Genomic DNA, 23,435 nt, shown 5'->3' with positions numbered 1-23,435 from the left:
TTAGTACAGTGTGCAATTTGTGTTTTTGTATGGACCAGTTATGCGCTGGCTTGTTTGTGGTTATGGGCGTTTACTGGTTCTTCCTAAAGGTTTCGTTATTCACTGGCTTTGGTTTAAAGAAACCCCCATGAACCTCAAAGTGAAGACACACCTTAACTGGCTGGCTCCCCTTTGACGGTGCCATCTCAGACTTGAGGAAGATGGTACATCAGGTTCACCACTGGGCCTGTATGTAGGATTAAAAATAAGAGCATTACAGCCATAATACCAACCTCTTAAACCAATATGACATCAAATTAGCATAATTATGCATAATTAGTTATGCATACAGTACGATAATATTTTAATGTTCTGACCGGTTATTTTAAACGTACTCTGTACAGCACAAGTCCCATGTAAAGTCCCATTTAGTTTGTATGTGCTACCCATAAGAGATCAAACTTGACTATCTCAGCTGATTCTTCTTAAAAAGAAAAGATATCAAAGATATCTCTAGCAGCCTCAGATGTCACTCTTTAGTTTCAGAAGAGATTTAACCAATATCTCAAAATGCAACCAAACATATTTTATCTGGAAAATGCCACCCACATTCATTTAAAAGCTTTATGACCTTATAATGTATGCAAACAATCGCATTATTGTCTTTCTTTATCCTCATCCTGAGACAAAATTTATATTTTAAACAACTCCATGATGTCTTCTGAGCAATAAAAGAGCAACCTCTGAGCCATGACATCATCATCTGTGTAAATAAATTAACTATTTTTGGATTTTTAAAAATCAGAGATTTCCTTTTCTGACATAAAGTGCATATATGTAGCAGCAGAATGCTTCAGTGGGGCTGGCATTAGATCTGAACACAAGTCAACAGGAAGTGGTTTGTGATGCCACACAACCTTACACTACCTTGCTCACCATACATCATATCATGAAAACATGCCCAAAGCTGTAAGCTACAATCTGAGCTAACTCAAATGTAAAAAAACTATACATTCATAGTCTCCCAATCGAAAATATGAGTAGATTTAGGTGTAATGACATTACAGCACACAGTTTACCCTGTTACATATGTTACAAAACATATTGTCATTCTCTGTATGTGTCTGAGTGAGTAGGTGTCTGTATGTCAGTAGCAGCAGAGAGGTCGGAGGTCAGCAGTGTTTGTGTTTCATTGTCAGTGAAGTGTGTTGGGGGTTGAGATTTATGATCTCTGTGTAGGGAGACTGCAGAGTGGAAGATAATGAAGACAGATCAGACCGCTATCTCTCTCTTTCTCGCTCTCTCAGTCTCTTTCTTTCGCCTTCTTCACTCTTTTGTGTTTCGCACTACCTGTGCATCTGTATTGTTGTCTCTCATACTCACACTGCGTTTCACTTTCACTTCTTCTCGTTTTGTGTTTATACGGATTACTAGAATGTCTCTCTCTCGCTGCTCCCCCTCCTCTTTCCCCCCTAATGGTTTCTTCTTTCATTTGTCACACTTTGCTATGACATCATAACTCATTCTAAGGGCCTCTGACATCATCCATTATTTTCCCTTTGTTTTAATACTTCGTTTTTTTACCCTTCCTTCGATTTTTCATACGCTTTATCTTTATTAATTGTCACAAGTGTACGTACGAATAAATGTATGAATAAAAATTCTACTATGAAGTGAATTCATTTCTGTCAAGGCCTGGATGGAATGGCAAAAAAATAAAGAGCAGAGAGAGAAAAGGAGAGAGAGAGAGGCTGGTGGCCACGGCAGGTTTTAATCAGGAACAAGATGTCTGTAATGAGATCACTATTTCCTTGCATGCAGATTGATGTCATGTGAAGTTTTGTGCTACAATGAGACGGGCGCGAGGCGGACATGTGCACACGCACACAAAACAAAAACAGAAACGCATTTACTCAGTTCTGGTCATGCACATGCAAACACGGACTCAAGGTCACAGACGTACACAAACATACATAAAGTCACATACGTAAACACGCTCACATGGAAAGCATACGTCTTCAGGTTCAAAGTGAAGCGCGCGGCCCGGGCGATGAAGGGCTCATTCATTCGGCCTGGCAAAATGTACACATTTGGACTCCGACTGACATGAAGAAATAACATACATTGGGAAAAACAACATGGAGGGCGTAACAGAGTCTAGTTTGCATGAAAGTGAACGTAAATTTCTAATTGCACAAAGCAACATGTCGTATTTAATCTGCGGTCGCATGCGCATACATGCTCGTGCTTATTTTTGGATGTTTATGCGTGTGTGTCAAAGCAGGGGAGGTCGGAGCCGAGTGCGTTTCTGAGGTCCAAACAGAGTGCCAATAAGCTCATGCAAATGAGCATACCGCCTACCCTCCAACATATGTGTCCAATGAAAGGTGAATGGCCCTCCTGTCTCCTTTCCTCACAATCAGCCATGATGTCACCATGAACCCTCTCTGAACCGACCTCTGTCAAAAAACCCCTCTCTCTTCTCCGCTTCTTATTTTCCACCTTTTCCTATTCCACTCACCACGCTGCCTCCAAGTCCAAATTCTTTTGGTGAAACCGCATTTTTTCTTTCTTCTTTTCACCCCCCAGCCCGACATCAGACTCGCTCTCCTCTCTCTTTCTCTCTCTCTTTCTGAGGCGCATTATGGCCCTGGCTGTCTCGCTCTAATTGAATAAGCACAAGTAAAGCCCACTGCCAAAAGTACCAGGATGTTCTGATTAAGACAGACTTTGTTTAAGAAGTGGCCTTTCAAAATTGTTCGCAGGGCTAGGGAAAGGAAAGTTTAGAGCGGCACGGGCGGAAAAAGTATGGATATAAACCCTAGGAAAAGTCAGGGAAGGAAGTTACTTAAAGATGGAGAGGGAATGCTGTGAGGCAGGAGAAGAAGGGGCGGTGGGGGAGCGGGAGAAGCTGTCTGATCCACATATGGAAGCAATTCTGTAATTGCAGCAAATCTTTGTGCTCAGAAGGAAAGGTCCCCTCCTCAATGCTTTCGCCTTAAATAAAACTACCATTGTGTCCGAATGGCATATTTTCCAACACCATTTGAAACAGCATGTGACACTACGCCTTTGTAAGATGAATGAGTATCAAAGTAAAGCGGCTCTTTGTTCTTCGGGAGAAAACAAAAATGCTGGCATGGCAAAATAGCTGCAACGACACATGTTGCACTCTTAAGATGCTGCAAATCATGCGAGGAAAACTCAAAACAGGGCCTCCGTGAAACTTATACTATTTAAAAAAAAAAGCATTTAAAAGATTTTCTAAACTTTCCACCCCTAGATCTGTTCAGTCGCAGTGCCTTTTGCAGGGAGCTCGGTATAAACTTGTTAAATTGTTTATCAGCCTCAGAGAATTTGGCATGACTTCACATACAGAAATCTTTCAATAAAGGAGCAGATAGAGTTTGAGCAGGTAAGTATTGGTGGGCAGGAGCGAGAAACAGATAGAAGATGACAGACACTGATGGCTGTCTGCCTAGCCCGGGGCACAAGGTGTTTCAACTGTGAGCGTGTTGGCAACAGCCCCTGTTCAGTTCCCAAACACTACGCTCTCCCTCTGTAATTATCAGCGTGCCCTGCCATAACATGTTTCTCGGTGCGTGAGTTGCCCACAGTTATGGGTTCATAGCTGCAGAACAGAGCTCCAAATTTAACACAGCCAATTAACCCTGGCAACTGTCAAAACACCAAAGAAACAAGGTTTATGTTAGGCGCCGCATTCTGTCCAAATTATTTCTTTCTTGTGCAAAATATATCATTTCAATCAACGTGTCAGGCACACAAGCTGTAATCAGGCTTTGTTATGGTTTCACAAGAAAAAAATCTGAAAGGAGCAAGAAAGTTCCTGCCTTTAATAAAAACACTTCTACTGTCTTGATATCTAAATAAAGGCTATTTGTTACTTTGCTATATATTTGTATATAAATGTGTGGCCCAACATTTTGTGATTGTGATATTACATGTTGCTTTAAATATAACTTTGAGCCCCGGCTGGGTCAGGTGGCCTTTCTGTGTGAAGTTTGCATGTCCTCCCTGTGTAAGCGTGGGTTTACTCCGGTTCCCTCCCACAGGCTAAAAACATGCAAGTTAGGCAAATTGGAGATGTCAAATTGTCCCTCCCCCAACCTGTGTCTGGATTTACTTGTCTGATTCAGCTTGTGTATGGATTAACCAGTTTTCGCCATGAATATAGACATAAATGCTGGAATGGCGTAAAGAATAATAAAGAAAGAATAAATATAACTTTGGTTTCTACAAGTAGATAGAAGACTATAATTATGTTTACATACATATGCACAATTTTAACTACAAAGAATTGAGGTTATTGTATTTTTGTATAGACGACAAAAAATTGGACGTACCTGCTATAGCTAAATTTTCATGAGCATGATCTCTCGACTTGTCATGTTTAATAGCCACTTCTTGCATTATAGTGGCCTCTAGTGGTAAACAACAGAACTGCAAAGTAAAGCCACAATAGTGTTCATGTCGATTATATACTGTGTAAACATAAAAAATTAGCATCGACATTAATATGAATATGCTAAACTAATTTAACAAAAACTATTTTTGCTAACCTCAAGTTTGATGCAGTCAACTAGAAACCAGTGTTGACTAATAACAAGAGCCATCAAAGAAATTTTTCGCAGAAAAGGATTAAGTGATTGGCAAAGTTGGCTCATGGTCAGTGCCAAAACCAGTGCACTGATGTGCCTGGTACAATATCACACGAGCCTACAAAACGCCCACCTTCATTAATCTTAATATTGTATAACAAAACACCGGTATATCAGGGGCGTGCAGTCAATATAAGATGCGAATAATGCGAAGAATTCAAAATGTTCTGGACTTTCAATTAACATAACTATAGTATACATTTAATTGTCATCTTAGGCGTAACACAAATCCTACATAATGTTAAAGATACGAATGTAACTTTCTGTAAATTAATTATTTGTTAAACGACGGTAATTTCCTGTAGAGCTGTGCAACATATACAGGCCGTTTCTCAATCCGAACGCTGCAGCCACCGGAGGTCGTATTTCTAGGGTGCATACGTCATAAAGACTGTCTTAATTCAAAATATTAACAATCATATAGTTGACTATTATTCTTGATTATTCGTAAATTGTTGTTATATGCTTATGACTTGCGAAAGTTATGCTCAGTTAACTTAAATAAACCAGGCTTGATGACGTATGCAGCCTGCATATGCGACCTCCACAGGCTGCAGTCTTTGAGAACGGCTTTCCTCAGCAACTTGGCGCCTGCGCTCCTATTGCTGTGAATCGTTATTATTTTGAGCGTTCTCATTGGTTGGTTTGTATGCGGAAAACCGTGCTGTAGCCAATGGACGAACCTGATAGGGATAGCCTCGCCCACTTTGATGAATAGATACCGAGTTTTTTTTTTTACAGTCTATGGTTATTGTGCAAATATTTTATTTATTAAATTACTTGTTTCGTTTTGATATTCAAATAAATATAAAATAAATACATAGAAATAGAAAATGTGTTGTTAACGCTTGAGAAGTTTAATTGACACATATTGTTAGGCCTTTTGTGTGAGTCCAGTATTTTTATTTTCCAGTACTTAGTGTTAAAAAACTGCCTTTGGAGCAGCAGCGTTGGTTAAGCGAAATGCTATTAAACTTACTTTAAAACTTTGTATCAACCCAGACTAATGACTCTTTCTCCACAGCTTTTAACAGTTACATTAATGTATCTGACTGCAACATGGCGTTTGAACCTTTGATTATTGTTTAGTTTAATTGATTGTTTTCCACGGATTCTGTTATAATACAAGCAAATAACATATGATTGAAATGTTTTATACTGTATACTGAGTCTGATACATGCTGCTTTTGCCTATAATAAATATGATCTTTATAACGATATGATTTTTATATTCAGCGTGGTTTTAAGAGTGGCTGCAATGTGTATATAAGTCACAAGAGGGCGTCATTACACTAAAACAGAAAGGGGAAACTATGGTCGTTTCTCAAACGGAAGGCTGCCTCTTCAGGTCGCATATCATATGCAGGCTGCTTACGTCATCAAGCCTGGTTTATTTCAGTTAACCGAGTATTCATTAGCATATTACAACAATTAATGATTAAGTAAGAATAATAGTAAATTTTATAATTGTTAATATTCTGAAATTACGACTTTATGACGTGTGCAGCCTACAAATGCGACCTCCGAAGGATGCAGCCTTCCGTTTGATTAAAGGAATAGTTCACTTTAAAATGAAAATTCTGTCATCATTTACTCATCCTCATGTTGTTCTAAACCTGTATGAATTTCTTTTTTCTGATGAACACAAAATAAGATATTTTGATAAATGATGGTAAACACACAGCAGTAAGTGACCATAGACTTCCGTAGTAGGAAAAAATATTTTGGAAGTATTGTGATAAATGACTAAGAAAATATTTTTATAAATGATGGTTAGCACACAGTTGACGGTACCCATTAAATACATCATATTTTTTATTCCTACTATGGATATGGTCACTTACTGCTGTGTATTTACCATCATTTCTCAAAATATGTTCTTTTGTGTACATCAGAAAAAAGAAATTCATACAGGTTTAGAACAACATGAGGATGAGTAAATGATGACAGAATTTTCATTTTAAAGTGAACTATCCATTTAACCTTCAAATTAGTTTGTGAAATCATTTGTCTATTTTATTCATTTTCCTTGCATCATTTATACGGGTTGTCATGTGAATTACAGTTATGTAAAAAAAGTAAAAGATGAAAGTGCAACAACAACAATCTCTTCACATTCCAAGCAAGTGTGACAACCGGAAACTGACATGCGTTCAAGGAGTCATGTCATGAAAATCAGATTTTTCCATGTTTAAGTGCTATAATTTGGTCCCCAGTGCATCAATCTAGAAAATGTAAAAAGATCAACCCAGTAACTTAGTTTTGATATCCATTCTCTGTGAGCATGTAAAAAAATAAGTAATTGAAATTTAGCTCCCCTTGTAATGTCTGAAGGGGATAATACCGCCCCTTAATCTGCACTGTCCAACCACAGCACTGCCATTTAGTGCGGAGATCAGCTAATTTGCATTTAAAAGGACACCAAAAAATGTCATATTTTTGCTCACACCTACAAAGTGACAATTTTAACATGTTATAATAAATTATCTATATGGTATTGTGAGCTAAAAACTTCACATACGTACTTTGGGGACAACAAAGGTTTATTTGACATCTTAAAAAAGTCTTGTGAAATGTCCATTTTAACCGTAAGAATACCGTCAGGTATTCTGTGCATTTACTGACAATGCGCCTGTTTTTCATGGTGTGCACATGCCAGAGGAGATTTTAAAACAAGCGCGCCAAAAAGTCACGCAGAAGCCCGCCCACCGTCCATGTGCATGCCGCTCATGTCGCTTCGTCTCACGCTGTGTTTTGCATAAAATGTGTGTCAGTAGGACAGCGCCTTCCACGGCACATGCAGAGGGCACATGCAGCGTGTCTTTACCAGCGCATAACACGCTCGAATAAGCGCATCCAGCTCAGCTCAGTGCTTACACACCCTCAAATGAACGAGCACGCCAGGATAAAGAGGAAACTGAAACCAAGGAGATCAAGAGGCACGTTAGAGTGAGATAAATCCCCGTCAAAGAGAACAACAGAGCTTGACGGCTCCCACTAAATCCAGTCACATTTGCCAATCACCTGAAAACGTGATTGATGTGGGTGTGTACGGGTGTAAGTGGAAGTCGAGTTTGACAGCCCTGCAGAAATGCTATGGTACTTCAGTGAGCCATCATCCCAGACCTATTGCGCGTTGCATACAAGATAGGAAGCGGAGTGTACAGGTAGAGGTGGATCTGTATACCTGTGTGACCGTGCCGCGAGTGTATTTTTACCGACTATTTGGCTCCACTGCCAAATGCTTTGCGCGAGAGGAACTGCTTGCCTCATTTGGGCTACACGCTGTATGCGCAGGTATTTCGTGACTTTTCACCTGTTTTTATCCGACTTTTGCTTTCACATACTGAGAGACTTTCGTGAAGACTGATTATTTTCAAGACAGAGACTCTATAACATCAAGAATGGATAACAGTCCTGGTAAGTTGCTTTATATTATTATTAGCCTATTATTGTGATTATTATTAACAATAGGCTACTATTAATAATAATAATAATAATAATGTTGTAAACAATAAAGTGATCAGTGTAATCAACCTTGTTTTTTTTAAAATGCAAACTTGTGCCCTGCTTATTTTGTGTATATTTTTGCATTTAAATGCGCAATGCATTTCACATGCAGCTCTTGCTCCTATTGAAGTATCAGATGAGGAAATGTTTTTAACAGTTTTAGTATTTTCCATAGGATTCCCCTGCAGCAATAAACAATTATTGTTTACATGATACAGACTGGTGTGCACTAGGCAGATGTCATACATTGTCATGTTTTAATGAATGCGCTTGGTATTCACATCTGCTTCACGTGTTTGCTTCAATGTGCATCTGTTTAGGACGGTGTTTGAAACATAAATGATGGCTATAAACAGTAAAGTACCACGAGTAATTGCTTTTATCTGTTTTGTCATAAACTGTGCAATTGCTTTCTTGGAATCTGCTTAGAAACCACTGTATATTTATTCGCGCCTGCGCAAACAACTTCCTGTTCCAGGCAATGAAAACAAACTCACGTGTAGATACGTCCAAGCTAGAGATAAGACCGCTGTCAACAAGCTAAGGCATATCAACAAAGTGTATATAGTGAGGTCATTAATACACTAAAATTTTGATAATGCATTAATGATTTATTCGTTTTAAATAGTTTACAGTCTTTATATGGAATATCAGCACGAGCTTAAGGCAATATATATTAATTTGCATCATGCATTTTGTCTGTACTGTATTTGCTTTCATCGAAGGAGGTTAACCGGCTAAGCTGATTTAGGGAAGTGGTAAACTGGGTTTAGCCAAGGGCCACTCACATGCTGGTTCAGTCAAGGTCCAATTTATTGACGGCTGATTCACATACAGAAGCTGCAGTCACGTTTCGGGACAGGTGATAAAACAATGTCTCGTGCTTGGCACACCCTCTCAACTGTATGCAATTTGACAGAAAGCTTTAATAACATGTGCAAGACACCTGAACAGACCAGTCATTGAAGATAACGGAAATAATAAGAACTCGCATGACCTTTGAGAGATAGACCATGGATAAGCTCTTAAACAGGGAAACACGTTTCATTCTTGTTAAGTAAACAAATGGGTGGACCTAAAAGTTGCAGATATCATATGCATAGTGCAATTTATTATTTTAAATTTTTATGCTTCTGTACAGTATAATTTATATTTACATTTGACATTTTTTTCTTTTGACACCTGACACATAAAGTGTATGCTGTTCAAATAAGAATGATTTTTTTTTTTAGAAAGATATAAAGTTTTATCTACTGTTAATAAAACTTCGTTCAGATCAATAATAATATATGTGTTATTAATGGCTAACACAAGTAGTCACCTATTTCTAGGGTTTTCACATGATAACCTATATGTTAATAACAGCAGTGCACTGGTTAAAAGCCAGACTTTTGTCACTTACGCAAAAACTGTGTGAACTGTGGTTTGGTGTATTAACCTACTGACTTTAGAAGCTGTAGAAAACATCACTTATGAAAGCTTTCACATGTCCCAATAATATAAAGAAAAGTCATTAAATTATTAAAAGAGGTCGTTTAACCTACTGGCAGTGAGGTTTTTATGTGTTATATTTTTATATCACCCAAAAACTAACAATATTGTGATGTTTATGGATCAAGTCCAAGTGATGCACATAACCAGAGGCATACACAACAGTGTGCATGCACTCTATTAAAGCCAGAGCAAACAGGGTGAGGCTTCACTATTAAATATAGCAGCATGATTTTAATTCATTGCGATTTTTCAATAACAGTTAAGGCACTGGGTTGTTCTGCTCGTGGCACCGCAGCGCGCGCGATACCTTCCCACAGAACGCATCCCTTGCGCGTACAGTCCCTCCTCACGTGCATGCGCTCGCTCAGCCGCGTGCGGCGCGTGATTTACACGCCCCCGCCCTCTCGGTTGCTTTCACTGACTCTGTTTTGATGCAGATTGCGCGGTGGAAAGGGGGAGGTTGGTCAGTGGGTCAGCAATTTCATGCAGTCAGTGTAGAGCCTCATCACGTTTCCCCGCCTCATGCAACTTTTTATTTGATGCGTTATACATAAACAGAGCCTCTGCACTGCACATGCATTGCATGAAATACTCTATTCAAGTGAACATTTTAGTATTTGCTTTTTTGAAATGAAGGCCAGTTTGGGTTTTTTTAAAAATAGTTTTTGCTATATAACATCAAAAGGTACGATCATATGTCATTTGTTATTATTGGATTTTTTTTTTAAATTTTATTTTGTTTTAAAACATTGAAATGAACTTGCACACAATCATCTCATTTTTGATGACATGCATTTTGTCTAAATGGTATGCTCTCTCATTTGTAAGTTGCTTTGGATAAAAGCATCTGCTAAATTAATAAATGCAACATGCAATTTCATGCATCACCTGTCCCTTTAAATCTAGAAATGTATATCAGTGCAAATCCACAAGGCAATGTTAAGTATTTCAGGTGTTTGTCCTATATAGGGAGGGAGTGAGACAAGGGCAAAGCACAGGGAATTATTGTCTCTGTAAAGAACTCACGTTTCTATGCCTGCTGTTTGATCACCAGCAGATTAGCGTTTGCATGGGTAGCATAAGCTCACAATGAGCTACCAAAGACCTGCTGATTCTTCAATTAGTGCTGTTTCCTCTGACCTCAATTTATACTTGCTTGCAAAGAGATGCATGGCCGAAATTGTACTGTACAGCATTATTGTTCAACACAATGTAAAGCAAGCAGGTTATTTTTATAAAGGGCTGGATAAATTAATCATCACACCTATTAAAGATGAATATAATTAGAGCCTTATATTGCTCAAAAACAGCTGCGCCTTAGAAACTACCATGCTCTGTTTTAATTGAGGGCACATCCTGTTATCGTGTTAATGCGTCATGCTCTTTTTTAACCTCTGTGACCTCGCATGCAGGTCCAGGTGTCAGTATTTGTGTGTACTTGGGTGGGGTCACTAAGTTGGGTAGGACTAAGTAACACGGTCAGGTAGGGCTCTTCATCACAAGACTAAAACCCAGCACTGCAGAATGTCAATAATAAGTCCTTCACGTGCCAGCAGGGATCGCAGAAACACTTGAGCTAAATAAATACCACGTGCAGCGTGGGAAAACACAAACACAGCGGTAGGGAGGTATTTGACAGAAGTTCAAACTTGTTTGCCACGGAAAGGTTCCACGTGGTGGAGTGGACATGACAAATCCACGTGAAGGACAGTGAAAGGAAAACTGTTTAGGGAAATGAGCAAATCGAGTCACAGCAGTTGCAGACTTTATGGCCTGTGCCAATGTTGTCCCAAAGTTTGTCCTATACAGACATGAATTATACTTTTGAGGAGCTTGTTGGGAGGAGGTGTGCTTTTACATTTCTAAGTGATGTTTTTTGTCTTGTGGATGATGAATTGAGCAAAAAAATCCCATAGATTTTCCCATAGTGGCCATATTAATATCTGGAAATAAATAAAAAATTATATTATACTTGAATTTGGGTTTTTCTGACCCATGGCCAACATCTTAAAATACTGGGTTGTTTTAGGTCAAATCTGGACATTCACTAGTTAATTTTACCCAGTAGGGTTTGTGAATAACAACAAAGCACTTTTAGGTTGGTGTATCACACCACTAAAACACCTTTGTAACTCCTTTACAACAACTAGCCTACTTCAATACAACTTTCAATTGTCAACTTTAGGTAACATCACAGACATTCTTTACATTAACATATGTGGCGTATATTTAACGTATATATACGTATATTTATCCAAAGTGAATTACTTTACATTCTTTATACTATTTTATCAGTATGTGTAATCCCTGTATTCGAACCCAGAATGTTTACGCACTGAAAGTACTGAAAGTATATGGCTTGCGCGTGTTACTTTCATGGCCCATATCTGACCGACTCTGTCCTCAGGTTGTTTAAAATGTCAAACCAAAGCCCTCGTGCGCAGTCTTCCGAAACGTGACTATCAGTTGCCAGCCTTTGGCAGGAAACGCGCGCGTCCGCCTCGGAACATCATCGCAAAGGAAACACGCGGCATCCGCCGGCGCGCGCGCCTCCGCGTGATCGAGAAACTCGCGGTTGTTTACACGAGACTGCGGATTTGGTTTGGGAAGGGAACGGTGTCAGCAATCCATGTGAGGCGGCGGTCAGGTGTTGTGCAGTTGGCTGGGGCACTATGCCAGCGGAGCCGTGCAGAGCTATTATTGGAGAGGAGAGGCGGGAGCGCGCGTGGACACGTGAGCCCGTGCCTCAGATCATCCCGAGCGCATGACCGGGAGGATGCGATGGGATGCAGAAAACCAAAGAGGAGAGCAAAAAAAACAAGCGGGGGATGGAGAGCAAACACGAACCTGGTTTCGTTCCAGATAACATAGGGATGCTGAATCAAAACACATCCAAGCTTATTTATGTGTATATTGCCCATATTGTGTTATTGTGAATAGTGTATTTACTGCCATCACACACTCCTTCTGTTCACTCCTTGTACACGTACCAAGGATGTGAAAATAAAAGTAAATTGAATTGAATCAAATGATCTCAATTGTTTCCATCTGAGTGAGTAATGGTGTGTATTGCATTGAGAAATGAGGCACCTTAAACGTGACAAATCCTGCAAGCAGCATCAAACTTAAAGGAACACACCGACATTTTGGGATTTTAGCTTATTCACCGTATCCCCCAGAGTTAGAAAAGTTCATACATAACTTTTTCATCTCTGTGCGTCCTGTAACTCTGTCTGACGCACCCACCGCTAGCTAAGCTTAGCAAACAGACTGGAAGTAAATGGCTCCAGCTAGCATACTGCTCCCAGTAAGTGGCAAAATAACGCAAACATTTTCCTATTTATATGTTGTGATTTGTATAGTCACAGTGTGTACGACCACTGCCGACAACCACGCCGGACTATGAACAATAGCAGCCGAGTGGCTTGATAAAGCAGTGCAATTAAAAAAAATTGTTATAATTAATCATAATATATGTAATTGATTTAATTCATCATAATTTAAATTTCATGGTAAATGTAATTTAGCGTTGTGTAATAAGACTAAACTTGGTGTGGTTATGTAACACAATTGTTTTAATATGGTTCTTCCAAAGGCGAGCATATAACTACATTAATGAATCATAGAAAACAAGTTTTTTATGCATTATTACGCTATGATAATGCAGACCTAACAAGCATCCCTTTAAAGTGATTGTTGTTATATTTTTAGGGTGTTTGGTGATACCTGCAGCTAATAATGCCTTATGTTTGTGTTTCTACAGGAAGTGTGATTCTGTATGCTGGTAGCAGTGGCAGTGCCAGTCCAAGTCCAGGAAGCCCGTCCAGTGGTTATCAAACCCAGTCTCCATCCTCTCAATCCCAGCCCTCCTCCCCAGAAGAAGTCACCTTCACTGAGATCGGAGCCCTCAAGCAGCAGAGAGGTGGAGGAACCCCATCTTCTCCAAAACTGGTCTTTCAGTTCCCTGAGGTCTACAACAACTCATCAGCAAGCTCAAACCAGCATAACTACTCCCACCCCATCGCTGGCAAAAGGCCTTGTGGGTTCACTGGGACATTCACCAGTAAGTAACCAGTAACCATGCCCTAATGTTAGTTAAGGAAATCATTACATTTGTGTCCTAAGCTCTGTATTTCTCTTTCCATCAACAGAGACGGGAGGCATGGTGCTCCTGTGTAAAGTGTGCGGAGATATTGCATCAGGATTTCACTATGGCGTCCATGCGTGTGAAGGATGCAAGGTAATATAGAGGAGCTGTTTGAGATAAAAGAAACATTTTTAAGCATCGTGGGCCATCGCATAACTTTGCACGTTTGTGTCCGCAGGGATTTTTCCGGCGAAGCATTCAGCAGAACATTAACTACAAGATGTGCGTGAAGAACGAAAACTGCATGATTATGCGCATGAATCGCAACCGATGCCAGCATTGCCGCTTCAAGAAATGCCTGTCTGTCGGCATGTCCCGTGACGGTGAGGATTTTGCATTGATACATGACAAATAACGAAAAGTGGTTCTGTATAGCCTAGCGGCACGTCATGCCCTCTCGACCTACTTTCCTCTTTTAGTCCTGCACCGTAGGTAACTTTCAAGAGAGAGTGAGTTACTTTTAGTTTGGCTGTGCGCTCGTTTTCATCTCTCGCTTGTCCTTTTGTGGTCCATCTTTTTTCTCAGTTGCTACAAACCCTTCGTTCCCCCACCCCCTTGCGTGTTCCCGAAGCTCTGCCCCCCGATCCCTACCAGAGACAGTGATTTATGAGGAATGGAGTCGTGCGGTCCCCGAAGCGATCTGTCATCTGGAAAACTGCAGCAAATACAGGAATTATTTTGAGAAATCGGAACGAGGGCAACTTGATTACCACGCTCTTGCCCTTATGAGATTCTCAGCAATTAATGTTGCGCTGCAGCGAAAAATAACCCAGGGATGTAGAAAAAGCTTAGCATGAGATGCTCTCCAGTGGAACGTTAATACAACGTTAAAAGAACGCTGAAAAAAGAGTGTCGTATGATGGATGGAGGTTTTCGGAAGACCCAGATTTAGAAGCAGAAAACTGTCACCCATATTTTACTTGCACATTGTGACCTATATAAGCTGGGTTTGACTTGTGTCAGGTTCTCGACATTACCAGCGTTACCGTGTACCAGTATAAGCGCAAAGTGGGCTGTGTTGGCGGGTTGCACCGGATCAGTTTTCAGAGGGCACCAACATCAAAAATGAGTCCACCGGGTGCAAAGCGAAGGGGATAAACAGTCATTTTAACCATGGTTCCTGAAAATGTTAGGGCCCACAACCTAGAAACCTGTTTCTGTGACAGGTCTTGCACAAAACAGGAAAACCTCATGTAACTGCCTCAAAACCACAATAAAGCAGACGCCCTGATTTCAGTGCAGTCAAAAGTGTATTTTTGGTTGTGTGATACAAACAAATGTTTGGTTTGACACGATGGCATGGTTTCACTTCCGCCATAATCACATTTGTTCTTTAAGTGATGAACTGATTATGCTTATTTAGATCAAATTCATACCAAGAGTTATTGACCGAATTCTAGTTCATCAAAGGGTTGCAGGTCAGACGCGGTAGAGGCGTCAAGCACGAGTGATTTCAATGTTAAGTCAATGTGAAGGCGCGATTTCGCCTCATTCCCGCGTCTAGTTTGCGCGAATGGTGCGAATTGACATACAGCGGCAAACGCGCAAGTTGAAACATTTAAAACTGTGGCGGAAAAACGCGCCGCGTTAACCAATCAGGAGCTTGCTCTAGTAGTGATGTGATTACAGGAAGCAAGTGGAGTCGCAGAAGCCCCTCCCATAACGCAAATTTCCGGCTTTCACGCGCAAATGAAGCAAGTCAACTCAAAATGTTCAAGCGGCAAACTAGACGCGGTAGACGCGAATTTGACGCCTCAAATGCAGGTGGTGTGAACCCACGGTTAGGAATGCTACAACTAAGATTATTTTTGTAATCTATTACTGAATTTCCCGGACTATAAGTCACACTTTTTTCAAAGTTTGGTGGGTCCTGGAACTTAAATTCATTTGCGACTTATACGTCAAAATGATTTCATATGAACCAAGGGAAACCATGACCGTCTACTGTCGTGAAAGTCCGCTTTATGCTGCTCCTGTATTTTTGTAATTAAATGTCTTTTCTTTGGCTTGGATTTTGTGAAATCATTTTCTAAATAAACACGACGTATAGTTCAGTGCGAGTTATATGTTTTTTCCTCTTCAAAACGCATTTTTGACTGATGCGACTTATACTCCAGAGCGACTTACGGTAATCAGGCTATTATTTTTTCGATTAAACGACCAAAACATACATATTTACTCAATTAGATTATAGCTAAATAAGACACTAAATTGGGGTATTCACATGTTGAAAATGAATTTCATAATCGATTTTTATCGATTAGTTGTTGCAGGCCTACAAAATATTTTGCCATTTTAGCTTCAGAAAAAATATGCTAAAAATGTTCCTCGTATTGTTTAAATGCAGGTGCTTTAGGACCTATATGAAATATGGGGCAGCGCTGCTCCTTTTGCTCGTATCTTGTATAGCAGAGTGTACCACAAACCTCACTGTCACCCTGATTCTACCACATGATGTATTACTTGCCTCTCTTCTCCTCTTTTTCTTTCTTTCTCTCTCTCTCTCTCTCTCTCTCTCTCTCTCTCTCTCTCTTTTATCACAGTTATTAGTTTCTCTCCTAATTACTGCAGCATTGTCATCACGTTCAGCCTGACCCACTGCCCTACTTACAGCTGAAGAGATAGAGCGAGAGTAGCAAAGGGATGAGGAGAGGATGGGATTGAGAGAGAGATGAAGAGTAGGGGGAGCATTGTTGCTATTTTTAAACTCAACAGCTGACAGGTTTTTAGATGAGGGAGTTGGTGATGGGAAGAGAGCGAGGGGCTTGTAAGATGTAAAAAACGACAACACGTTTTGTCCACATTTTGAACAAAGGTTAGGCAAGTTGCGTCTTGCACGGCGACTGACCTATTTTTCTAAAGCAATATTTTGTTATTGAATAAAATAATTCAATAAAAACAATCCCATTAAATAATTTCCTGCCTCTTCCTAGCTTTTTAATGGCATTGAATAGCTGTTTTTTCTTTTCTTTTTTAACCAATCCATCATTAAAAAAGGAATTTATAAGACTTCTGTGGGTTAAAATTAGGTTTAATTACATGTATTTCGAGCAGTTTGATACATTGCGTTTTAAGTGTAGATCAAAAATCGCAGTCGTTGTACGATGCGCTGGTTGGTTGTGTTATTTGTTCCGCCTTCATATAAATATTAGATTTTTTACCGTTTTGGAATCCATTCAGCTGATCTCCGGGTGTGGCTGTACCACTTTTAGCATAGCTTAGCATAATCCATTGAATCTGATTAGACCATTAGCATCATGCTCAAAAATAACCAAATTATGATAACCAATGATATTTTGTAGCAGCCGAAAATAGTCCCCTTAGTAATTTTTAATAGCATGGGACTATTTTCGGGCACTGCGTAATATCATTGCGCCTCCTGCAGCCATGTTACGGCAGCAAAGTCCTTGATTATTACGCCAGAATGAGAGTATAGTTCCTAACCATATCTGCCTAGAAAATCGCAACTTTAAATTTTCCGTCGGTCTTAGTACACGATGTAACTACAGAAGAGTCGAGTTTTAAATTGAAAAAATCTCGAAACGCTTTGATTATTTTTGAGCGCGATGCTAATGGTCTAATCAGATTCAATGGATTATGCTAAGCTATGCTAAAAGTAGTAGCGCCAGACCCGGAGATCAAAACGGATTCCAAAACGGTAAAAATCAAATGTTTAACTCTAGGGGAGCTGAAAAATGAGTATATTTTCAAAAAAAAGTGGAGTGTCCCTTTAAGTGAACGTCCCTTTAAGTCATATACACTTAGCATTAAGTGAACTATCCCTTTAAGAAAGTATTAAAAGTCATCTCTCACTATACGTTGTTTTTGAATATACGTTTTTCTTTTCACCCCCAGCTGTACGTTTCGGCCGCATCCCTAAACGTGAGAAGCAGCGTCTGTTGGATGAGATGCAGAGCTACATGAACAGCCTCAACGAATCATCTAGCATGAACATGGAAACCTCCCCACCACAGGAACCGCCCACCAGCCCCGACGAGAACCAATCCAAAGAGGCCATCGGTGCCTTATCCAGAGCCTACCAGGACATCTTCACGACCGCGCAGGACCACATGAACAAAAGATCAGGCAACGTCAATACCAGCAGCAGATCAAGCCCCTTTCAAAACAATCCATCTCAGGAAACCAACTATCCTCACGCTAACCCTCATCCGGGGTATCATTCGGCCACCCAGGAAAGTTTTCGCTGCCAGGTTTCGTCTCCTACCGAGAGCAAGTGCCCAGTCTCACTGATGGACAACAATCGGTACAGCTACGCTCCTTCGTTCAATCAAAATCACAGCCAATCAGAACCCACTCTTTCCAACTATAACAGCTACCCGGTTGGCGAGTCCCAAAGCCAGACCTCGTGTCCGTTCAAGCTACCCATTGGCTCCAAAGTGCTGGTGAGGAATATATCTCACGATAGTGTTTCATTATATATATATTATATCTAACTTTAATATTACTTTTACGGGGGTCTGTGTGGGGTCATTTGAAGCTAATGGGATTTTAGATCGTAATAAAGGAATAGATCAATGAATTACACTCTCGTAAAGAGCATGCAAGCCGGTTACACTGTGGTAATAAAACTCTTTTTCATAGGCCTGTCCGTTGAACGCATGCCCCGTGTCAGCACCTGGCGTCTCCAGTCAGCAGGTGTGGGAATCTTTCTCGCAGTGCTTCACCCCAGCTGTTCGTGAAGTGGTGGAGTTTGCGAAGGGCATACCAGGCTTTCAAGAGCTTTGCCAACATGACCAAGTCATGTTGCTGAAGGCAGGAACTTTCCAGGTGATTACACACTCCTCATTACTCTTCTCCCGTTTAAATTATTTGTAAAAGCACTAAAAAGTGTTTAAGGGTTCTTCCATGTAACACAAGAGGAGAGCTTTTTTGTACAATGAATGTTGAAGGTTACAATTAGGCATGCATAACGATTAATCGCGATTAATCTATAGCAGAATAAAAGTTTTTGTTTACATCACTTATGTGTGTGTGAACTGTGTATAATTATGTATATATAAATATGCACACATGCATGTATATATTTAAGAAATTTTTATATGCATTTGTATATTTAGGTTTAAATTATATTATATATAAATATAAAACTTAATATATAAATTTATTTATTTTTCTTAAAATTATACATGCAACTGGTGTGCATATTTATATATACATAATTATTATACACAGTTCACACACACATATATGATGTAAACAAAAACTTTTATTCTACAATATATTAATCGCGATTAATTGTTATGCATCCCTAGTATAGATGTTGACTTTTTATTGTATGGAAAAGAGCAACATTCTTTATAGAGTTATATTTTACTTGCATGCCACCATTAGATTTGTTGTTTTTGCAATGGAATACTAAACATATATAATGATTTCTCAGTCTCTTTATTAGAATAAAATAGGAAATTTGTAAACGGTATTAAAAATCATGCAGGCTCTCTTAAACCTAAATTAAATGAAATCCTAATTTCTAATTCTAATCTCATGACTTCAGGACTTTAATTTCCTCAAATGAGGTCAACACTTAAATACTGACTTTTGCCTGAAGTTGCCATTTTGTTCTGAAAATTGTGCTTATTTCCTGTGTTTTATGTTTGTATCTTAACTCTTTACCTGCCATCATCTTAAAAAAGTTGCCATCCAGCGCCAGAATTTTTATGATTTTCACAAAAGTTTAATACCTTTTAGAAAATTTTCTATTTTAAATATATAACATGCAATATATCAAATTAAATAAAATACCCTCTCCTTTCAAACAAACAAACAAAAAACATTTCATCCTATCTTCATTTGTTATCTTTTTATCGCCTCTCGAATATGGGTATGTTTCTTCAAAAATAAACAACCTTTGAGCAAAAAGCACTGCAAACAATGATTTTCAAGAAAAAAATCTTACCATTTTTGTCTTGTTTACAGTAAAATTTTCTAAAAATTCTTACATTAAGATGTTTTTCTTGATGGGCAAAACGACCCAAGAAAATTAGTCTAGTTTTTAGACCAAAAATGTAAGTGATTTTGTGCATAAAACAAGCAAAAAAATCTGCCAATGGGGTAACTAATTTTTCTTGAATTTTTCTTGAATTTAGTGTTTAAGAAAAATGTTCAAGATTTTTTTGCTTGCCCCATTGGCAGATTTTTTTGCTTTTTTTTTTTGTTGCACAAAATCACTTACATTTGATATTTTTGGTCTAAAAACTAGACTTATTTTCTTGGGTCGTTTTGCTCATCAAGAAAAAGCTTCTTAATTTAAGAATTATTTGATATTTTTACTGAAAATAAGACAAAAATACTAAGAATTTTATTTCTTGAAAATCAAAGACTTTGTGTAAGACTTTTGTTAGAGATTACATTCAGAACGATGATCAAAACATACACAGAGTATTAACTGTTTTTGGATCAGTGGATGCTTCAGTGTTTTATACGTTGGGTAAGAGTGCCACCTAGTGGATAATAGCGGAAATAGGGATTGCCATACACTGCAAAAAATGATTTTCAAGAAAAGAAAATTTTAGTATTTTTGTCTTGTTTTCAGTAAAAATATCTAAAGAATTTACTTAAATGAACTTAAATTAGGATTCTTTTTCTTGATAAACAAAACGACCCAAGAAAATAAGTCTAGTTTTTAGACCACAAATATCAAATTTAAGTGATTTTGTGCATAAAACAAGCAAAACCAACATGTATGCAACATTTGAAAAAAATTCTTAAACAGTAAATTCAAGAAAAGTTGCTTGTTTTATGCACAAAATCACTTAAATTTTATATTTTTGGTCTTAAATCTAGACTTATTTTTTTGGGTCGTTTTGCTCATCAAGAAAACTTGATTTTTTTTTACTGAAAACCAGACAAAAATTCTAAGAATTTATTTTCTTGAAAAAAAATTTTTTGCAGTGTAAAAACTTCTTATTGGCATGAAAGCGTTTTCTCTTAATTGACAAGATGGTTGGGAAAGAGTTAATAAAGAGAGTAAAAAATAAATATGAAGCTGGTGGTGGCCTATATCTTTTGCACAGTAATGTATGTGGACAAATGTTACATTTAGTTTTATTCCCTATCTTATTTTGTCTCGCAGGTGCTTATGGTGAGGTTTTGCTCACTATTCAACTATAAGGAACGAACTGTAACGTTTCTAAACGGGCAGACGTACCCTCTGGCGACTCTTAGGGGCCTGGGCATGGGCTCCTTGCTGAATGCCATGTTTGAGTTTAGTTCGAAGTTGTGCTCTCTTGGTCTGGAGTCGGATGAGATGGCGCTTTTTATGGCCGTGGTTTTGGTTTCTGCAGGTAAGGACAACAAAATTGTATTATTTGCGATGTAACCACACAGTAACCATCCTGTACACCCTAGCAACAACATAGCAATCTGCTTCACCATTCAAACATCATCATATTATAAATATCTTGCACATTAGCTTCTCTAGAGTTTTTTTGCAGTTGTAATAACAATACAATATTTATGTATCGATCCACAGATTGCTCTGGCATTTCGGATGCAGTGGCTGTTGAACAATTGCAGGAGAGCCTCATCCAGGCGTTGCGCACCCTAGTGACCCGCCGTCGCCCTGACGACAACTCGCTCTTTTCCAAGCTGCTCCTGCGTCTGCCAGATCTGCGTACCCTCAACAGCCTTCACTCCGACAAGTTGCTGGCCTTCCGCATCGACCCTTGAGCTCTTCCAATTGGTCGATACAGCTGCCACTCAACCCTGGCCAGTAACGGCTTACTGACTTTTATCAAGAGGAAAAACGGTGTTGAGCAAGTTCTTAAAGATAAGGAACATGACAAACAGATGCTCTCAGCAAGATCAAAATAAGACTTTATCTCCATTTGAGCTTTTACGGATCGTATGCATACAGGCATTGGCCACGTATCCTCTGTCCTTCCATTCAGCTAGCCTCAAAAGCATTGATGTTTATATTTATCACAGAGGAAGCAATGCCAGTCATATCATAAATAAGCTTACCGCTGAACTTTGAACCATTGACCAAAAACGGGTCATTCCTTTGTACCGCCGTCTGCAATTTAAGCACAGAGTGTTTAGTCAGCACGAACACGATGTATACAGTAGGATAATTTTAGGGACCATTTTAAGCCGGATGTGTGAGTGTATGTGCCTATGTGTTTAAGAAAGGGACTGAATACCGTGTACATATGCCATAGATATCATATATGCAGTTAGATTGAATACAAACTTCATCTGTGAGTGTTAAATGTACACAAAATGTACTGTATCTACAAGATCACTTTACCATTTAAGTTGTTTAAAAAGTTACAAAGAAACAAGCAAATGGTTTTAAATGTCATTTCACGTTTGGAAATAGATAATGCAAGCATCATATTTGTTCATTTGCATTTTATATCATTATCACAATACTGTATTTCAAGTATATTACCACCTGTACTTCTCTATGAGTATATACAAAACCAGCAAACATTCTCCTACGCATGTTTTATAGTTTTTCTTGTGGTTTTCTTACTGTAAACATTGCAAAATGACATTATCATTGGATGATCGCAGGATGTGGGACGTTATTGACGGAGATGGTGCATTTGGTGCCTTGTAAGCAGTGGACTGTATAGCTGTGCATTGAGAGAAAGGCCCTGAACTTTTTAGCACCAGCAGAGACCCACAGGACCTTCATCAAGAAGGCCTGCTTTTATCCATTGACTTATGGTTGTTGAAATGATGTTAATCATATAGTAATGTATATTTTGTAAATTGTTTTCTTCTGTAGAAGCAATATAAATATAAGATTATCTATCTTGTCTTCTGTGCATCTTTTAATAATGTATCAAATAAGCACATTTACATTTATTCATTATTTAGCAGATACGCATCTAAAGCGACTTACAAAAGAAAGCGCATATAAATAAAAAATGTGAAGTATAATAATATTTTTTTCATTGAAATTACTTTTAACATGTTAAAAACAATAAGACTTAAATTTGTGTCGCTATAATATCGTGGTATATTATATTGTACTGCAGTGCGGTAGCAAATGGCGTTATAGTGACATCCTGTGGCCACTTGCGGAAGCGCAGTTTCGAATCTAATGATGGAAGGGGCACACTTTATATGAATATTAATTCAGTCGTGCTAAAGTGACATTTACCTGTGTAGATTTATTTATGCCTAGGCAGATTTGTGACATTGATCATATATTGTCTGTAAAAACCAGCCTAAAGTATCATAATCTAATGATGAGAATGGGAGCATCGAAGTTTGATTTCAATCTTTGACATGACCTTAGTCAATATTAAAGATATCAAGCTTATAACTATATAGCCAGTGCAATCCTTTCATGTTTTTTTCTCAGTAGTTTTTCAGCAAAAAATAAAAATAAAAAATTGCATTGGCCTAAAACTGTCAGTCACGTTTTCGTTGTCACATAGACTCAGTTGTAATTTATTTTAAAGCCAGGCGAGTTCATATTTCTTTATAACAGGATGAATAAATACGTATAAGGGTATATATGTTGACTCTTGTAAATGTTTAAATAATTAGTAGGCGCTTTTTATATTATATTGCACTGCAGTGTGGTACATTAAAATATGTGCGGCGTCACAGGGACATCCTGTGGCCGCTCGCGGTGGCGCAGATGTGAA

At 38.7% G+C, this 23,435-nt stretch overlaps 1 protein-coding gene across 1 annotated transcript; it reads left to right on the top strand.

Moving 5' to 3' along the window:
• The first annotated feature begins 7,442 nt into the window (after positions 1-7,442).
• On the top strand, positions 7,443-22,596 carry nr1d4a (nuclear receptor subfamily 1, group D, member 4a). The gene is made up of 8 exons (XM_065285336.2): positions 7,443-8,078; positions 13,426-13,725; positions 13,814-13,902; positions 13,988-14,132; positions 17,665-18,212; positions 18,412-18,597; positions 20,903-21,113; positions 21,302-22,596. The coding sequence occupies exons 1-8, from the start codon at positions 8,063-8,065 to the stop codon at positions 21,496-21,498; spliced, it is 1,692 nt and encodes a 563-aa protein (XP_065141408.1). The 5' UTR covers positions 7,443-8,062; the 3' UTR covers positions 21,499-22,596.
• Positions 22,597-23,435: the final 839 nt, after the last annotated feature.

This window comes from Paramisgurnus dabryanus, chromosome 21 (genome assembly GCF_030506205.2).
Source record: "Paramisgurnus dabryanus chromosome 21, PD_genome_1.1, whole genome shotgun sequence".
Lineage (NCBI taxonomy): Eukaryota > Metazoa > Chordata > Actinopteri > Cypriniformes > Cobitidae > Paramisgurnus > Paramisgurnus dabryanus.
The sequence above is the reverse complement of the archived record's forward strand: the minus strand, read 5'-3'. Positions and strand labels throughout refer to the sequence as shown.